Source organism: Chelonia mydas, chromosome 15, assembly GCF_015237465.2.
Source record: "Chelonia mydas isolate rCheMyd1 chromosome 15, rCheMyd1.pri.v2, whole genome shotgun sequence".
Classification (NCBI taxonomy): domain Eukaryota; kingdom Metazoa; phylum Chordata; order Testudines; family Cheloniidae; genus Chelonia; species Chelonia mydas.
Genome location: NC_057856.1, coordinates 19,792,297 through 19,811,543, shown reverse-complemented (window position 1 = coordinate 19,811,543; position 19,247 = coordinate 19,792,297). Strand labels below are relative to the sequence as shown.

At 45.4% G+C, this 19,247-nt stretch overlaps 2 protein-coding genes across 5 annotated transcripts in view; both read left to right on the top strand.

The window, feature by feature from the left end:
- The first annotated feature begins 5,238 nt into the window (after positions 1-5,238).
- Positions 5,239-16,941, top strand: PUS1 (pseudouridine synthase 1). 4 transcript variants are annotated; one of them, XM_043530034.1, is made up of 6 exons: positions 5,239-5,379; positions 7,562-7,780; positions 9,265-9,402; positions 10,758-10,860; positions 11,138-11,835; positions 14,341-16,941. In XM_043530034.1, the coding sequence occupies exons 2-6, from the start codon at positions 7,571-7,573 to the stop codon at positions 14,386-14,388; spliced, it is 1,197 nt and encodes a 398-aa protein (XP_043385969.1). In that variant the 5' UTR covers positions 5,239-5,379; positions 7,562-7,570; the 3' UTR covers positions 14,389-16,941. The 4 variants fall into 4 exon arrangements, with proteins under 4 accessions (XP_043385969.1, XP_043385968.1, XP_043385967.1 ...); XM_043530033.1 differs by having other exon boundaries at positions 5,242-5,379; positions 7,417-7,780; XM_043530032.1 differs by lacking the exon at positions 5,239-5,379 and adding an exon at positions 5,434-5,569.
- A 1,522-nt stretch (positions 16,942-18,463) lies between these two features.
- Positions 18,464-19,247, top strand: part of LOC102944943 (E1A-binding protein p400) — a 55,087-nt gene continuing 54,303 nt past the window's right edge. Inside the window, exon 1 of the mRNA XM_043529788.1 lies at positions 18,464-18,583. The gene's annotated coding sequence lies outside the window, so the exon portion shown is untranslated. The remainder of the gene's footprint in view (positions 18,584-19,247) is intronic.

Genomic DNA, 19,247 nt, shown 5'->3' with positions numbered 1-19,247 from the left:
TAAACTGAACCTGAGAGAGTGAGGAATGACACTGACTACATTTAAGGAGCATTTTCGCACTAGAAAAATAATCCATATGCACTAACTTCTCCCTCTGCTCCCATCGAGAAAGTCTAAGCTATTTGTCATGCTGTGCTGAATTGCTGTTTGACACGTGTATAAACGTCCCATAGTCCCTGGATTCACTTGAATCCATTGAAAGGTTTTAGGACGTTGATTTCACAACTGAGTGAACTTGAGAGTAGCAACTGCAGCTCAGGGCAGGTAGATGCACCATTCAGCACACTTCAATGTTGTTATTGCTACTAAACATACATGAAACATTATGCTGTTCTCATAAAAACAGCAGGGAACTTTGATTTCCTGTACTGACTCCAATTTAGTTTTGATTATGCAGCAGAAATGCATGTGCAGGGAATTAAACCCCTCGTTAATTTCATTCCCAAAGATGCTAGGTAAGAGCTAGCTGTGTACTGCATATCAAATCCAAGCTACTGCCCTGATTCTATGGCTGCATAGACCTCATGATCATCACCAACAATCAAATGTGGGAATCACAAGCCACCTCCACCACCTACTGCAATATTAAAGCTTCTATCCTTTGGGGGCGGCAGGAGGGGCAGAGGCACTTCCCAACTCGACCACAGACTTACTGTGTGATCTTGGGCAAGTCACTTAAGCTCCTTGTGCCTCAGTTCCCCATGTTAAAAATCAACCAAATAGCCCCTCACTCCCCCTTCCCGCCCCCCAACAGACACAGAGGATAATGAACGATCCTTCCTTTAGCAGTCTTGTCTATTTAGTTTGCAGACTCCTTGGGGTTAGATGTGTTCTCTTACTATGTATTTGTACCGCATACAGCAATAACCGGGACCTTAATCTAAGCTGGGGCCTCTAGGCATTAGCACAGTGATGGTAACACCATTAATGGTGTTTTGATACTACAGAGATGGGCACTATAGAAAGCCCTGCGATAGATAGATTTTCTTAAGAAAACCTGAATATCTAATCTAATCTAAGGCAGCTGTTCATAACTAGGCTCCATGGGGCACTTGCTGGTGACCTGTACACAGCTAGCTGGAACTAACACATGGTGCTAGCTGTTCTTCCTTCTTTCTGGCTGCTAAACTGCACTAAAGACAGGTGAAGTGCATTCAGTACTACTCACAATATTCCTTTACCACATAAGCAATTGTGGCTGTTGCGATGAGGATGTTATGCAACTGCAGACTGGGGTGGGGGGTCCATGGGGCTGAGGATGGGAAGGGAAAAGAGGCCTGTATGAACTGCAAATGCATTAGGAGGGGACTGTGCAACTATCAATTGCAGGGGGGAGCCAAATGGATGTTTGTCCATGAACCTGTGGGAGGGTAAATGGGCCCATGTGCTTGTCTATTACAGTGAGGTTGACTCCATGAAATAAAAAATGTTTTGAGAAGCCCTGGTCCAAGCAATCTATAGATTGCTCTTAATGGTTTCATTGGCAGTGGATCTGCTTCATCTTATTTTGACAGGCTGGCTTTTATCACTTCTCTAAACAAAGTGCGGTTGGGATCAGGTGATGAATCTTCCCCATCCCACATTGCCTCTGAAATAAGTCAGATGTGTTGGTCCTGAAAGGGACATGCTGTATTTCTTTCTCTTATTAGCAGAAACAACAAGTCCGTAGTTGATAATCTGGCCTGCTTATAATTGCCAACCATCCCGGTTTCCAACTGAATAAACAGACGTTGCTCCCTGACGCTAATCTGTAGACCCTTCTTACTAATATGGAAAGAACCCAGAGTCCCATTCATGTGGTTCTGCCCTATAAAGCAGTGGTTCTCAACCAGGGGTACACATACCCCTCCGAGCACAGGCGCCAAATTTCCTTGGCGCTGGTGGGTGCTCGCCCCCAGCCCCGCCCCCTCCCCAAATCCCCGGCCCCGCCTCTTCCCTAAGCATGCTGCGTTCCTCCTTCCTCCCACCCTCCAGCGCTTGCCGCGCCAATTTTTCCCTGTGCGTGCTCCAGCCCCGAAGCACCCACGGAGTCAGTGCCTATGTCTCCGAGTACATAGAGGTCTTCAAGGGGTGCATCAACTCATCTAGATATTTGCTTAGTTTTACAACTGGCTACATAAAAAGCACTAGCGAAGTCAGTACAAATTAAAATTTCATACAGACAATGACTTGTTTATTCTGCTCTGTATACTATACGCTGAAATGTAAGTACAATATTTATATTCCAATTGATTTATTTTATAATTACATGGTAAAAATGAGAAAGTAAACAATTTTTCAGTAACAGTGTGCTGTGACACTTTTATATTTTTAAGTCTGATTTTGTAAGCAAGTAGTTTTTAAGTGATGTGGGGTACACAAGACAAATCAGACTCCTGAAAGGGGTACAGTAGTCTGGAAAGGTTGAGAGCCACTGCTATAAAGCACAGAAACTCAGAGCGTGAGAACGCGATTTCCAGATGCACTCTGCTTTTCAGGAGATACATGCTGGTGCCTGATAAGGTGACACCTCATGTTATAATTGTGCAAATAAATACAGATAAAGTTTGCTGCAGAATACACTGCCAGATAGTTTGTGTAAAGAATGATAAGATAGGTGGGGAAAAGAAAATGTTCAGAGTCCCAAGTAGATCAGGGCAATTTTTTTTTTTTGATCCAATCTTTTTTGGGGCAAAAATGCAGATTCGGTGACACCAACACGTATTGAAAATTTGTGTTAATTTTGCCAAATTCTTTCCATCAGAAATAAACCCCCTAAAAATTTTCCCCAAAATTCAAAACGGTTAATTTTGATATTTTTGTAACAAAACTTTTGATTAATTTTGATTCAAAATGACATTTTGTTTAGACGTTTCCTTTAATTTTATTTTGAAAATGTTTTAAAAAATTAAAAATGCTCTAAATTGAAATGAAACATCCTGTTTCAAGTCAAACGAAGCATTTCATTTGACCTGACATGAAATTTTGTTCAATTCACCAAAAGTTTAAAAAATTTCAATTTACCGTTCAATCTGAAATGATTTGTTTTTAATTTTTTCAGAAGCGTCAGCAAACCAAAAAATCCATTATGTGCCCAGCGCTATTCCACTGGACAGCGATGAAGTTTGAGCAGCGAGCAATACATTATCAGACTGCTGGTTCTTGGGTGATATATTAAGCTAATACATCATCAGACCCACAGTGCTGTCCTGCTCTGATAATATATTAATGTAACATGTCATTGCAGGGGCAGCCCTCTGATGATGTATTATCAGCTGCTGCAGGACCAGCTGTTGCCTCCCATTCCGCTGAAACATTGTCCGTTAGGCAATAATGCAGTAAATTTAGACTTTTGTGGGTGACTTTTCCCAGCTCTGGCATTGATGCTGTCTGTGACTTTGGGTAAATTGCTTTATGTGCCTCTGTTTCACCGTCCCTAAAACAAGGATAGTAATCATACTTATTACCTCCCAGCAGGAGTGCTGAAATAATTTGTATAGTGGGGGTGTTGTGAGCCATTGAACCAAACTCTAAACCCTGTGTATGATGGAAACCACTTCAAGCCCGGGGGTGCAGCAGCACCCCTAGTTCCAGCACCTATGCTTCTCAGAGATACAGTGAGGATTAAAATACTCCTCAGGAAAATCTTGCATGACCAATTAATTCAGGAGAAAAAGTGAGCTCTTGGCTCACACATAAAAACAAGGAGTCTGGTGGCACCTTAAAGACTAACCGATTTATTTGGGCATAAGCTTTCGTGGGTAAAACACCACTTCTTCAGATGCATGGAGTGAAAATTACAGATGCAGGCATTTTATAATGACACATGAAGGGAAGGGAGTTACCTCACAAGTGGAGAACCAGTGTTGACAGGGCCAATTGGATCAGGGTGGATGTGGTCCACTCCCGATAAAAGATGAGGAGGTGTCAATTCCAGGAGAGGCAAAGCTGCTTTTGTAATGAGCCAGCCACTCCCAGTCCCTATTCAAGCCCAAATTAATGGTGTTAAATTTGCAAATGAATTAGCAATAAATGGTGTTAAATTTGCAAATGAATTTTAGTTCTGCTGTTTCTCTTTTGAAGTCTGTTTCTGTCCCCATATCTACTCTAGTGACACCATCAGAGGACTCAGCCAGACAATCAGAGGCTCATTCACCTGCACGTCTACTAATGTTATATATGCCATCATGTGCGAACAATGCCCCTTTGCTATGTACATTGGCCAAACCGGACAGTCCCTACGTAAAAGAATAAAGGGACACAAATCGGACATCAGGAACGGTAACATACAAAAGCCAGTAGGAGAACATTTCAATCTTCCTGGACATTCTATAACAGATTTAAAAGGAGCTATACTTGAACAAAAAAACTTCAGAAACAGACTTCAAAGGGAGATGGCAGAACTAAAATTTATTTGCAAATTTAACACCATTAATTGGGGCTTGAATAGGGACTGGGAGTGGCTGGCTCATTACAAAAGCAGCTTTGCCTCTCCTGGAATTGTGTGCAGGGGGAGGTTGACAGGCGATGCTGAAAGAGACCCGCTGATGGTTGGAGAAGGGGAACTCGGCAACAGAGAGAGCTGGACCAAGTCAAGTGAATGGCCGTTTTGGAGGGTGGAACCAGGGCTACAGGTCGAATGAAGAGGTAAGGAAACATGCGGCCAAGGGGTCAGGTGGAGGCTGAAGTCACTGAGGATGAGTGAGGGGCGAGAGGTGGAAGCTGAGAGGAAGGCTGAGGGGGAGCAGTTGGGTGGAGGGTGGATGACAGCCCCACGGAAGGGGAGAGACACGCTGGGCAGGCTCAGAAAAGGGGAGAGCCAGGAGGTGGAGGGATGAAATATGACAAGGTTGTGGAGGGCCGAGATCTGTTTAGAGATGGAGGGGGGCAGTCCCGAGACAGCAAGAGAAGGGGCAGCAGCAGCTCAGGTGACCAGATGTCCCGATTTTATAGGGACAGTCAATAGTTGGGGGCTTTTTCTTATATAGGCTCCTATTACCCCCCACGCTTGCTGTCTGGTCACCCTAGGGGCACCAGGGAGAGGGCGTGAGGCTGAGGAGGGTAGCGCAAGACGGGCAGGGGGGCGAGATCTGGCTGTGGGGCAGGAGGGCAGGCGGGGCTCCGTTCTGCAGGCTGCCGGGTCCCCTGCGGGGGCTGAGGTGGCTCGCAGGGCGCGGGCAGCCCCCAGCAGCACGCCCTGGCCGGCCCGCCTGGCGCTCGCCCCGCGCTCCTCCTCCAGCTCCTCCCAGCACCGGGGCCGCGCGGCGTGCTGGGAAGGGAAGAGTGTCCCGAGCCGGCGCCCGTAGGGGATCCCGGCCCTGGGGCCGGGGGGGGGGCGCAGGGGGGCGGTGACTGTGCCCACGTGGTGCCGCCGCCGAGCCCCAGCCCTGCGACAGCCGCGTAAGTGGCCGCGGCCGCTGCAGCTCGTGGCGCCCTTGCTGGGGGCGGGGGCGGGGCTGTTCCCCGGACTCCCCCGGGGCGGGCGGACCTGGCGGGGGCCATGCCTGGGCGGTGGCGACTTCTCAGGGCGGTGGCCCGGGGCCTCTCGGCGAGATCGGGCGGCGGCGGGGGGCCGAAGAGCGCGCCCGGCGTATGTACCCGTGTCTGGCGGGCGGGCCCTTCGCCTGGGCCCCGGGCTCCTCCGGGGGGCGCGGCTGGGCTCGCAGGCTGGAAGATGGGCGCAGGGAGGGGGAAAGTGTCTGATCCTGATCGTGCAGCTTCCTTCCTTTCGGGGCTAGGCCCTCGCGGGGGGCGTCCAGCGCCTCAGCCGGGGGGGGCGGGTGACCCCCGTCCTGGGCGCCAGATTTCGGGAAAAAGGGGGATGAACTGGAGAAGGTCCCGAGGAGCGCAACACAAACGATTACAGGTCTAGGATACATGACCTATGAGGGAAGAGTGAAAAAGCTGGGTTTGGTTAGTGTGGAGAGGAGAAGATGGGGGGTGGGGGGGGAGAGGGTTGGCCTAGGTGACCGCCTGAGGTCCCTTCCAGCCCTGAGATTCTGTGATAACGGTTTTCAAGCACATAAAGTGCCCGAAGGAGGAGGGTGAAAAATGGTTCTTGTGAGTCTCTGAGGTTAGAATAAGATGCAGTGGGCTTAAATTGCAGCCCGGGCGGTTTAGGTTGCACATTAAGGAAAAAGTTCCTAACTGTCAGGGTAGTTCAGCACTGGCACAAATTGCCTAGGGAGTTTGCAGCATCTCCTCATTGGAGGTTTGTGAGAACAGGATAGACAAACACCTGTCAGGAATGGTCAAGTTGGTAGGTAGTCCTGCCTTGAGTGCAGGGGCCTGGGTTAGATGACTTCTTGTCAACTAACCAGTCCTACACTTCCTTGATTCTGTGTCTCTTATGCACTTCCCTGCCTCACTCTCTCAAGGTGGCCGTTCTCAAGCATTCTGTATTAGATAATATATGCTGTGGCATATGCCATCACTAAGGCTGCGTTTTAGTCATGGGTATTTTTAGTAAAATTTATGGATAAGTCACAGGCAGTAAACAAAAATTCATAGCCCGTGACCTCTCCATGACTTCTACTATATGCCCCAGACTAAATCTTGGGGGGTGGCAGGCGGGCGGCCTGGGGGTGCCAAGGGTGCTGGGGAGGGGTGGCCCTGGGGATGCCACGGGTGCTGGGGAGGGGCGGTGGCGCAGGGCCCAGGACCCTGCTGGTGCTGGGTGTGTGTGTGGTGGGGCCGGCAGGCTCCCTACCTGGCTCCGCGCCTCCCCAGAAACGGGGACATCCCCCTAGCTCAGCTCCTAGGCGGAGGCATGGCCAAGCAGCTCTGTGCTGCCTCCGCCCAGAGCGCTGGCTTCGTAGCTCCCTCTGGCCACCCGGCTGACTGAAACTTCATACGAGAGTGTGGCCTAGTGGAGAGAGACAACAGTGGGGGATCCAGGAGAAAGCTGGGTTCCATTCCTAGCCCTGTCAGTGGCTTGTTGGGTGACCTTGGACAAGTCCCTTCCCGTACATCTTAGTTTCCTGATAAGTAAAATGAGGCTAAAGATGCTTGTAAAGTGCTTTGTGATTGTATGAAAAGCACTATTAAAAAGCTAGGAATTATTGTTAGTTCATTTATAAACAGGGGGAGCACATTGGGCACCTTGCTCAAGGAACAGCTGTGTACCAACAGCTGTGCAACCCTGTTTGGACCAATGTTGGACAAGAAAGGGTGAGAATGTGACCAAATTGCAAAATACTGGCACAGGCTTGGTCTAAGTTAGGTTGACATAGCTACGTTGATCCGGGGTGTGAAAAAAAACTAGCTACTGTAGTTTAGCTGGGGGAGAGGGGTGTAGAGGTGGTGTCCTACCTACACTGATGGAAAAATCCCTTCCATGGGCGTAGGCTTAATCTACGCAGAGGTAGCTATGCCACTGTAGTTTCAATAGTGTAGACACAGCCAAGTGGAAATGTTCTTAAATTACTTTCCCCACAGTTTCTCCAGCTCACAACCAAAAATACTAAACTGCGGCCCAAGTGCTGAGTGTGATCCATTCGCTGTTTGTTTTTTCCACTGATGGAGATGCCATTTTGTTGTTCCACTACTTGCTGAAGCCTGCTTCCTGCTCTGTCAATTTCAGTGGTTTGCAATGGCTGGGGATATGAGAGCAACGGCTGCCAGTCAGGCAAAAAGATTTAAGAGCAGCAATGAGGAAACAGAAAACCAAGAGGAAAATGGACACCAAGACAAACGGTTCAAGAGAAGCCAAAAGGATGTGGAGGATCAGAATAAAAAATTTCCCAAAAGGAAGATTGTTCTGTTGATGGCATATTCTGGGAAAGGCTACCATGGGATGCAAGTATGTGGTTAGGCGATAAATGCTATTCAGCCTCTTGTGTTTGGGCTGCATGTCTGTCTCCATCAATATGTCCAAAGTAGTGCTGTGTCTGAAATGAGGGGAGGGAAGTGGTAGCCAAGAAGGACGAGCAGCCATAGGCTCCAAAAATTCAGGAGGCTGGGACACGCCTCGCTTAACCTCAGATTCAGATGTGTTAGTGTCATTCAGAGAACATAGTTTATGTTATGCTAGCAGCCAGTCCGCACCAGCTTTCCCACCAGTGCAGATCCTGGTAGAACTGTACTAGAGCTGTAGCAACGAAGGGAGATTTTTCAGAAAAACCTTGCTGCAGATAAGCCTGCTGTGTGCACTGAAAGCACCATGCTGCGGCTCCACCAGTTCAATTAATGACCCTAGTGCTATCTTATAACGTCCCTGCTACCATTCCATTGAGCTCTCTGGTTGAGGCTCTGCAGTTGTGGCCATTTCACTGGCTCTTGGATTTTCCCCGCCCTGCTCATTTCACTTCTAAAATGTGTTTGGCCACTATCGGAAGACAGGATACAAGCATCTGTGAGCTGGGTGGACCTTTGGTCTGACCCAGTATGGCCATTCGTATGTTCTTATGTTTAGATGTGTACAATCAAAAATGGTAATAAGCATTACTCTCCGGAATGTGTCCTCTAGTGTAGATCTGGGTATTCAGTGTATCATTGAAACACAGCACATGGCCCCAAAACATGCAGATTACATTTCTGCCTCTTTCTGTTGCCTTTTTAGAACCTGTCTATACTGGGGATACTTGCCCTAATGCAGCCCCATGGTTTTGATGTGCTGCACTGGAGTGGCTTACTTCAGTTTGGAAACAGGCTAAACTGCCCTGCTGCAGCTAAATTACATAGTGGGGGTGGGTTTGTGTTGGTGTAGCAGCAGTATAACAAAACTGCTACAAAATGTCTCCAGGATAGACAAGCCCACAGATACATGGCTGCTCTCTTAACCACGCTGTGCAGAAAGTGACTTTTCTAATGCAATAGTAGCAGCAAAGTTGTGAGCCCTTAGATTTATACAATCGAAGCATGTATAAATCTAATTTATGAATATGGTGACTCAGAATTCCAGTGTGCTGGCTTTGGAGTGACGGTGGCTGTACTGGAATAACATCTCCTTTGGTCTCGTGTTGCAGACCCACAGATGGGTCATTTGTAATCTCCATATAAATCCAGTTACTCATGGTTTGGGCAGAGGTTGAGGAATCATCTGAAATCACTTCTATTTGTTACCAGCTACGATAGTAAAAGAAATACTGAAAATGTATCTGTCTCATTCATAACTCCAGGTAAAATATAATTGGTAGGGTTTGCTAGAGAGGGGCAGTGCTGTTTGTTTTGTGAAGAGATAACTTTGAAAATTGATTGGGACTCTAGTGGTTATTAGGTTCTGGGTAACGATGGGTCTTCAAAGAAAGTATTAATTATAGTTTTCTTCCTCTATTTTATCTTCAGCGAAACGTGGGGTCCTCGCAGTTCAAGACGATCGAGGATGATTTAGTATCTGCCCTCATTCGGTCAGGGTGCATTCCAGAAAACCACGGTGAAGATATGAAAAAAATGTCCTTTCAGAGGTGTGCGCGAACAGACAAGGTGTTTGCAGCTCTTTCTTTCATGCTCGAACAGAAGCTAGTAGCACTGAGATTGTTGTGACTGTCTCTGATCATGTGCATTTTGGATCACAGATGAGAAATAGGTTTCAGAGTAGCAGCCGTGTTAGTCCGCAAAAAGAAAAGGAGTACTTGTGGCACCTTAGAGACTAACACATTTATTTGAGCATAAGCTTTCGTGAGCTACAGGTCACTTCATCGGATGTCACTTTTATAATGTGGGGTTCTCATTTCATTTGATAGTGAATGTATAATTATACTAAAGATAAAATATTTGTAGTGTGAACCCTCATCTACTAAATTAAAGTATAAATAAATACTAGTTAGTAAATACCAGGGTAGTGACTAGATATCTGTTAAATTTGTAAAGCTGCTCCTTTGTCCTGTCCGTTGTGACCTCTGCTTTTCTACTTTAACTGTTTCAGAGTAAGAGCCGTGTTAGTCTGTATTCGCAAAAAGAAAAGGAGTACTTGTGGCACCTTAGAGACTAACCAATTTATTTGAGCATAAGCTTTCGTGAGCTACAGCTCACTTCATCAGATGTATACTGTGGAAAGTATGCATCCGATGAAGTGAGCTGTAGCTCACGAAAGCTTATGCTCAAATAAATTGGTTAGTCTCTAAGATGCCACAAGTACTCCTTTTCTTTTTACTTTAACTGTGTTCATCTATTTGTTACTTCTTCCTCCCAACCCAGTCCTGCCCTGTTTGTTCCATCCTGTTTGATATATTAGGAATTTTTTGGGTTGGGGACTGTTTTTGTTCTTTGACTATGTGGTGTCTAGCGCAAAGGGGGCCCTAATTCTTAACTGAGATTCACAGATGCTATCATGATGTACAGACTTGCATACAGCATGTGTTTGGTTTTGTATGACTCAAATACAGTGAAATACCACAGCAGAGAGTGATAGTATAATATATTTTCAACCGTATCCCTTCCTCCACACTAACCAAACTACACTGCTAGCCCATGAGTGGACAGATGATTTTGTGGCTGAAGCACAAAGTTGGGAGATCTGGGTTCTGTTCATGGCTTTGCCAGAGTAGGCTTCTGTGTGACTCAGGGAAAATCCTTTAAACTCTTTGTTATCGCAGTTTTACAAGTGGGGGAAAAATACCATGCATCTTAGGTTTGCAGTGGTGCTGAATTTACTTGTGTGTCTTTCTGTGTGGTTTTGACTTTATGGTTCTTCACTTCAGTTTGCAATGACCAATAACAGCAAAAAAAAATGAACTGAGAATGTAAACAGACTATCCATTTTAAATTTTTGTTCTCATACAGACTTTTCACTGTGGCACAACTACCAATGTGTGTTCTCGTTGTTTTTGTTTTCATAGGGCGTGTCTGCCGCTGGACAGATTGTGTCACTGAAGATCTGGCTGATAGATGACGTTTTAGAAAAGATCAATAACTGTCTTCCTTCTCATATCAGAATTCTGGGTAAGAATAATGAAAAAGTGGGTGTCCCAGCAGTGTGTACAAACACTGATTTTAGTTTAAAGAGGAATTCTTTATCATAGAGCTTTTTGCTATACCATTCAGATTCCCCCCCACCCCCAAATATTTCAATGTGAAAAGGGTTTTTTTTGTTCTACCTCCTGCCCCCCCCCCACACCTTCTATTTTATATAGGTTCTTCTTGGTGGGCGGGGATTGTAATATGGCTGAAATTGGCTGATTCAAAAGTTTTGTTAACAAAATGTCATTTTTAAAATGAGGACTGAAAAGAGTCACCGGCGGATTCAGCTCCAAGAACAAGTGTGATGCCAGAACCTACTTCTACATGCTACCAACGTTTGCCTTTGCCCATAAAGACCGTGATATCCAAGACAAAACTTACCGTCTGAACAAAGAGACTCTTGAGAAAGTCAACAAGCTTCTTGCTTGCTACAAAGGGACCCATAACTTCCACAACTTCACTTCTCAGAAGGGACCCAAAGACCCCAGTGCCAAACGGTACATCATGGAGATATATTGCGAAGAGCCCTTTGTGAAGGAGTGCATGGAATTTGCAGTGATAAAGGTGAAAGGACAGAGTTTTATGATGCACCAAATAAGGAAGATGATTGGTTTGGTGATAGCTGTAGTGAAAGGCTATGCACCGGAGTCTATCATGGAGCGCAGCTGGGGAGAGGAAAAGGTGGATGTCCCCAAAGCTCCAGGGCTTGGGCTGGTCTTGGAAAAGGTGCACTTTGAAAAGTACAATAGACGCTTTGGAAATGATGGTTTACATGAGCCACTGGAATGGACGGAGGAGGAGGAGAAGATCGCTGTTTTCAAAGAGCAACATATCTATCCCACTATTATCAACACTGAAAGGGAGGAGCAATCCATGGTGAACTGGCTGAGCACGCTCTCCATCCATGACTTCAATGCCACTTCTTCAGGGGTACAAGTCAATGACAGAAACTCAAAGGTAATGATTGAAACTATTATCTTTTTAGAGGGATACTGTCAATTTAAAAAAAAAAAAAAATGCTCTTCTTCCTGAACACTTTTACCTGCTGTCACTACACCATCTAACATAACTATCACTTAAAGAGACTAGACTAAAATAATCATATCCAGATATCGAGAAATACATATATATATGACAGCATTTTGCGGATAGTCCCTTTCACTGTTTTTTGTTAGTTTTGCACATGGCAAGTGGAAAAAGGAAGAAATATATTAAAGCGCAGGAAGATGTGATTGCTAAACCATATAAATCTGGGTTGGGAGCCGGGGGCAGATATTGCTATCTGTAACTAACTTGAACTCAAGAGAGACTAAATTTCAAATTGGTAGGGTCCCTTTAAATACCAATTTGCATGGAGAACTCTCTTATCCTTTATCAAATTTTCTGTTTTGTTTAATGGTCTGTTCGCTTGCAAAGAATCTTAAACTCAGAGGAAAGTAAGTTTAATTACTCTGCACCCAATCCTGCAAACCCACCAGTAGCCAAAACTCCCACTGAGCTGAATAGGAAGTTGTAAGATGAAACTTTTAGTGCATTGAACTGCTATTGATTTGAATAGGTATAACTAGGAGATATGGGATATAGTATTAAGAAAGGGAATTTGTAGAGTAAAATTCAGATCTTCCTGAGAGATACGTTGGGCTGGGGAATAGTCTCCCAAGGGAGTCGTGGAAACATTGTTTGCTTGGGACCTGTTAAAACTAAGCTGGAGACAGTACTAGAAAAACAACTCAATGGAATCCTAATTTATTTTTTTAATGAATGTCTTGCAGCACACCTGAAAACTTGGAGTGGTGATTGAATAATCTTTAGTTAACAGGAGTTCTTTAAATTAGGGCCTCGCTGTGTTGGGAACAATCCTGCACTGACAAGGGTCAGACTAGGTCTCTTCCACCGCTAACATTTTATGATTTGTTTTGGCATGAAACAAAATTCTAATATTGAAATTAAAATCCACAGCCTGGATGAATTGCATGAATAAGGACAACTAGAGACTTGTCAGGGTTATTTTTGTACTTCTGGTAATTGTTTTGCTGCGGTGGTGCTGATGTAGATACGCTGCATGGAAACACTGTTGTCACTTGATGTAAAATGCTTATACCACATGCCACCTTAATTTGGTTTAATGTGACTCAGAAAGGTACAAAGAATTCTCTCCTGCCGCCAGTGCTGTTTGATGATGATATAATAAAGGCTCACTGATGACATGTTAAAGAAGCACTGAGCTGCTGGGCTAGCAGAAGCCATTTGTGCTTGTTACCAATAAACTCAAACAAATACATTAGATTTGCAGTTGTCACGGGCTGGCTGGGAGCAGATAAATAAGGAGTTTTGTGACAGATTCCATAATAAAAGTTTTTTAGGCTATTTACACTGCAGCATGTTTTGCTGGTGGTTTTGTAGTTGGATAAATTTATAGTCTTTTTATTTTATAATAGAAAAGGCCATTTCCTTTTCAAAGCCACATATAGCTGTTTGCATTTGGTTTTAAATCAACAGTTGGAAATCCATCACCCTAAGCCATACCGTGATCATTGCTGACAGTGCTTTTCTTTATTATAACTGCACTCTGAATATTTGTGCTAAGAAAACACTGCAGAACCCTTGACTTTATTCAGTCACATTGGCTCGTTCTTTCAAGGGACAATGTCAGTGTAGAATTCAAACTTTAAACCAGTTTCCTTATATGTGTTACTAATAGCCCCTTAGATTGTTACTGTACAACTGAACACATTTTTAAAAAAGGAACTTACTTTTCGGCACTTGTACACAGGGCCCTATTTCTATGACAATTTGGACCTAAATTTTGCAGTGAGGTCCATAGATTCTGGAGTGCTCTGGGGAAATTCTCAGTTTTGTGACGGCTTCAAGAAATGTGGAGGTTTTGGTTGACTTAAATATGAAAAGGAAGAATACACTAGGTACAGGAGCCCTGTGTCGTTCATTGTGTTTTTAAATTAAGTTTTATATGCTCTCCCTGTGTTTTCAGGTTTCAGTATGCTGCAGATTGTCATCATTCAGTTTCACACTTAACTGAACAGAGTCCTTCAGCAATTGCTTAGAATTTAGTAAACAATTCTATTAATGAGGTATGAGAGAATAAAATCCTGCTTCTCATCTTAAGATGTATTGGCTCTCCTGTGCTAACAGGAATAACAATTCTGTCATTATTATTAGGCATCTAAATTGACCTGACAGCATCCCTGTAAGTTATTGCTTCCATGGTGCTATATGGAACTGGATTCTTCCATTTAACTATCTGCCATAAGAAGTAAAAGACAGTATTTCTCCCCCCCGACTCCCTATAATTTCAAATGCAATAACTAGAGGTGGGTCCAAGTCATGAAGTTTGGATCCAGATTTACCTTTCCTTAGACTTTGGAGCAGTTTCGATCCAGTCTTTTGATTTGGGTCTATAATAAGCTGATGACAAAACCTTTTTTTTTTCATTCTACTTTGCAGAGCAACGATCTTGAAGGCAGTGATGGTTGTGACGATGACTCTGACTGAGTCAGTAAATAGCAGGAGCTGGGATCTTTGCTGCTTGTGATTCAGTTTGGGTAGAACTAAGTGGCCTTTCTAAATCCAGCAATCCAGTAAAGCAGAGGTTTTCTTGCATGCTGAAAATGAGTTGTCACAGACGACCAAAAGGAACTGGGGGGGGAGAATAATGCAGCAGTGACCCTGAAAGTGACTGTGTACACCACTAACTGATGCATTGGAACGTGGAATACTTGAAAACTAAAGTAACAAAAAATATACTTTATAAAGGAATCTTATTGTGCAGGAATTGTTTTCATTATGTAATTTTAATTATGTTTTTATTACAGTAAAAGTGCTTATATGAAACATACAGTTATTTAAACATATGTAATCTCTACATAAGGCAAGTGCAAAACATTTTAAAATAGATTTTTTTTCTTTTTCTTTTATAAATTGAAGACCTCTATGTACTATTTTAAAAATCTCTTTAGTTTACAGAATTTCTTCATCTGTAGCTGGAGTGATTTCCAAAATTTGAGAGAGACTTTTTTTCTTTTTGCATACTGTCCATGACTTTCACATGCAATTTGTGTGGGATCAGAAATCTATTGTTATACTGGTGGCCCTGGATTCTCTGGCTAGAGAGAGACTTAACTTTCTTTGCCATCTCTAAGCTTAAGAAACTGTCCCTTTCATGAATGAGATCTACTTTTGGAAAGTGGGCTGGTATGTGTGTATCAGGGGATACGTTGATCCTTTTATTTTAAAGATGTTGTTAACAACAGATGGTTCCAATGTGTTCTTGTACTTGGACAATCCCAGAACATAGATTTATAGCTGCCTATGTATGCAGAGTATCTCCAGCCCAAGTAATTGTTTCACAAACCCTTTAATTAAGGTTTGTTAAACCACTTTGAACATGTAGTGTACTGTTGTCACAAACGCAAACTACGAAACCTTAGAGGGGGTTCAGTACTGCCTGTGGTAGATTGCCAGGTATATTGCTGGTGGTTTGGCATCCTGCTCTACTTGCTAGGTAGCTCTTGGTTACATTTTGGCCTAAATGTGTAAAATGTAAGGTTCAAATTTTCAGTAGGCTTCAACCTAGCACGCAGAAACGTTGCATGGACAAATCCTCATTATTCATCTGCCCATTCAGATGGGGGGTTGTGTGCAATAATGTGGGAATTTTATATGCTGTCAAGTAGGTGTGCACACCTACACACATGGTTTCAGAGGTTGTGGCTGAAAATTTGGAAGAAGAAGAGGAGAATAAGCCCCTAACCTTGAAAGAGTTTAGAGGGGAGAGTATGCAACACTGCTTAAGAGACAGCTGCTTTTAACCAAGGCCTGACGGCCATTGTTCCTCCATGAGTTACATTTTAGTCTTCTGTGTTTTGGGCATATGAAGCTGCTGAGGATTTTTTTGGTCAGACTTTGGGCTTAATTCACCATCTGTGGGACCAACTTCCTTTGGGGGTGGGAGAGAGAAGTAGCAGTGGTGCAAGCCGCCCACAACCCTCATACTTAACGGGGGCCCTGGAGCCAGCTGGTGCCTTAGGAATGGGATGCCTAAAGGCATCTCTACATTATCGGGATTGTAGGGCATAGCTACAGCACCATAGCTATGGTAGCATAACCCACAGGGTAGATATAGCGACAGAGGGATTTTTCTATCACTGTAGGGATGCTGTAGGTAGGTTGACGGAAGCATGCTTCTGTCAGTCTAGCTGCATCTACACCAGGAGTTAGGTCAACATAGCTACAGCACTCGGGGTGTAGCTTTTTCACACCCCGATCACCATAGTTATGTCAACCTGCATTGAGACCAGGCCTAGGAAACATGCTGATTGAGCCCTTTCCAGCTAAACTTCACCAGGTGGGCTTCAAAAGAGGCTCAGAGCTGTGTAAATTAAAGCTCCCTTCCTGAGCGGGCCCTGGGGGAGGGCAGTGGCATTGGTGGCAATGGATGTAAATTCCTACTGGCACAACAGCCCCTGTGGGTTTGACACACAAACGATAACACCTGTGGATGTGAATTAAGCCTATGGTCTCCACTGAATGTAATACTGTTCTCTTTTTGAAGGGCTGTCTCCTCTGTTCAGTTCTGTGCAATGTATTAAATGGTTTCTGTCTTAAGGCTTCTGGACTTATGATTCCTTGTGGACTCCATTTCTGCCAGAGTAGTTTGTCCTTTTACCTTTATTAATAAGTTGCTGCCGATATTATGCTCTTGTGTTTTAATTAGGAGTTTTATTTTTATCCGCAGAAGGTCTTGATCCATATTTTGTCTTGTAGGTAAAAGCAGGAATGTGAGGGGTATGTCTCAGTGTGCCTTCAGGAGATGCTCTCTTCCCCTGGATATTCTTTTACATCCCTCAATATTTTGTATAACTTGTATCATCTTTATCATCTCTTCCTTTTTTTTTTTTTTTTTTAAAATCAACCTCAATCTGTGAGCAAAGTTTGGGTCATTCTTAATAAAATAACCACGGGAATATTGTCAACTCAATGGGAACTTTCATTTGTAACCTTTAGAGGAAACTGCCCTGATCATTAAAATTGAAAATTTTTACTTTATTTGCTCTCTGTGTGTTGTTTACTTTGTGCCCCTTACCTTGGAGAGGCTGCTGTCCGTTCCAGTTCTGGGTTCTCATTCGCTGGCATAATACTACAATGTCTGGGTTGCAGATTCCACACAGGAATGTTTGATTTGAAAGCAAATAAACCCATTGTTTGTTCATTGGGATACTTCTTCAAATTCAATGTAAAGATTCCTGGAGATAGATATAGGCTTTTATAAAATCTGCTTTTAGCACTTGCTTACACTAGAAGGTTTTCTGTTGCTTTAACTGTGCTAGTACAGTTAAAGTAGCAAGCTTCCCCTAACTGCAGTGTGGGTGTGGTTTTTTATGCCAGTATCTTAAGCAATGTCTAAACTACAGAGTCTATGCCAGCATACCCCCCTATTTAAGGTGCAGGTTTTTCACCAACATACTAAAAACAATGGTAGGTAGCTAAATTGCCAAAGCACTCTTTTGTCAGCATAGTTCCATCGACAGTGGACGTTCTGCAGGCATAGCTACGTTGCCCAGAGCTTTGTGAATTTTTCTCACCCCTAGCAGACATAACTATGCTGCCAGAAGTTTGTAGTGTAGACCAAGTCATATCGTGGTTTGGGAAGTGAAATAGAATCATAGGACTGGAAGGGACCTTGAGAGGTCATCTAGTTCAGTCCCCTGCACTCATGGCACAGGCAGGACTAAGTATTATCTAGACCGTAAGTGATGTTCCCTTTATACTGAATAACTTAGACTATGCTAGGGCTTGAACTCAAACTATAATGGTTTTAAAAAAAAGACTCTTAACTCACATTGTTATACCAATATAACTTCATGTACAGACCAAGCCTTCTACAATTAAAAACTTGGTCCACACTTGTCTGGGCAGCTGCCTGTGTCTGTGGGTACATCTACACTAGAAAAATTATAAGCAGCACTGTTAATAGCTGTGCTGCCCTGTCTAGCTCTCCAAGAGATGGTAGCTAGGTCAATGGAAGAATTTTCCTATCGACTTAGCGGTAGGGTTAGGAGTGGGGTTTAGGCTTAGTTACTCACATAGTGCATGAATTTGTTCACAGCCCTGAGCAATGTAGTTAAGCTGGTCCAACTTTCTAGCACAGACCAGCTATGCGTTTTAAGTCTGGCCCAGCTCATGTTGCCAGGCAGCAGCATTAGTCAGACTCCCAGACCTAACGTGATTTAGAGAAAAGACAGAGTGGTTCTTATTTGCCTTGTGTGCCTGCAGGGTGCAGGTGGGTCCTAACTTACTTGTTTTTTTAAGAGGAAAGTGGCGATTCTTCCATAATAACATGACTCCAGGAGCTGGGGCTTATGGACACGCACCACTTACCCCCAGCTAGAAGGCAACACAGGGGGAGTTGGCAGCCCTGTCCCGTTGGAATTGGGACGTGAAGCGGTGCAGGCACCCTAGCAACTTGTGTAGCAAGACGAGGGTTGTCCCCCCTTCCTGCCTCCCCTTCCTCTTGTCCGACAACAGCGGCCCCCGGTGAGCACAGAGCAGAGGGGAAGTGGAGGTGTCTGGGAACCCTCACTGTTCTGTCCCTGCCGGGTGCCCGTAGCGGAGTCGTCCGCCATTCTCTGTGCCCCCCCGCGCGCTTGTGGTCGCTCCTCGCCCGACAGCCTCGCTCTTCCCGGCTAAGGTGAGTCAGTGCGCCAGAGCCCGGAGTGGTACACCCCACCCGGCATTTCTCCCCCTTCAGGGTGAGCTTGCGGTGGTACCACCCGGCACTTCTCTGAGCAGGGCCGAAGGGCCGCTGGGAGGCGGGGCTAGGCCGGAGACACTCCCGCGGCGGGGCGGGGTCGAGGGGAGCTGCCTGGGGGCGGGGGACCAGCTCTGAGAGGGGGGTGTTCAGAGGCGAGACGGTCCCCGAGGGGGTGGAGGACAAGCTCGGGCGGGACAGGGCTCCCTCGGTTGAGGGGGGAGAAGCTCGGGCGCGGCGGGGCAGGGCTCGCTCGGTTGAAGGGGAGAAGCTCGGAGGGGGCGGGGCTGGGCTCGCTCGGTTGAAGGGGAGAAGCTCGGAGCGGGCGGGGCTGGGCTCGCTCGGTTGAAGGGGAGAAGTTCGGAGGGGGCGGGGCTGGGCTCGCTCGGTTGAAGCGGAGAAGCTCGGAGGGGGCGGGGCTGGGCTCGCTCGGTTGAAGGGGAGAAGCTCGGAGCGGGCGGGGCTGGGCTCGCTCGGTTGAAGGGGAGAAGCTCGGAGCGGGCGGGGCTGGGCTCGCTCGGTTGAAGGGGCGAAGCTCGGAGCGGGCGGGGCTGGGCTCGCTCGGTTGAAGGGGAGACGCTCGGAGCGGGCGGGGCTGGGCTCG

What these genes read in the sequence shown, in the direction of transcription:
- PUS1 (XM_043530032.1), top strand. Translation starts at nt 5,480, where the DNA reads ATGCCTGGGCGGTGGCGACTTCTCAGGGCGGTGGCCCGGGGCCTCTCG. An exon ending in GGCCGAAGAGCGCGCCCGGC is followed by an intron (nt 5,570 to 7,561) that starts GTATGTACCCGT and finishes TGTCAATTTCAG; the next exon opens with TGGTTTGCAATGGCTGGGGA. An exon ending in TCAATGACAGAAACTCAAAG is followed by an intron (nt 11,836 to 14,340) that starts GTAATGATTGAA and finishes TCTACTTTGCAG; the next exon opens with AGCAACGATCTTGAAGGCAG.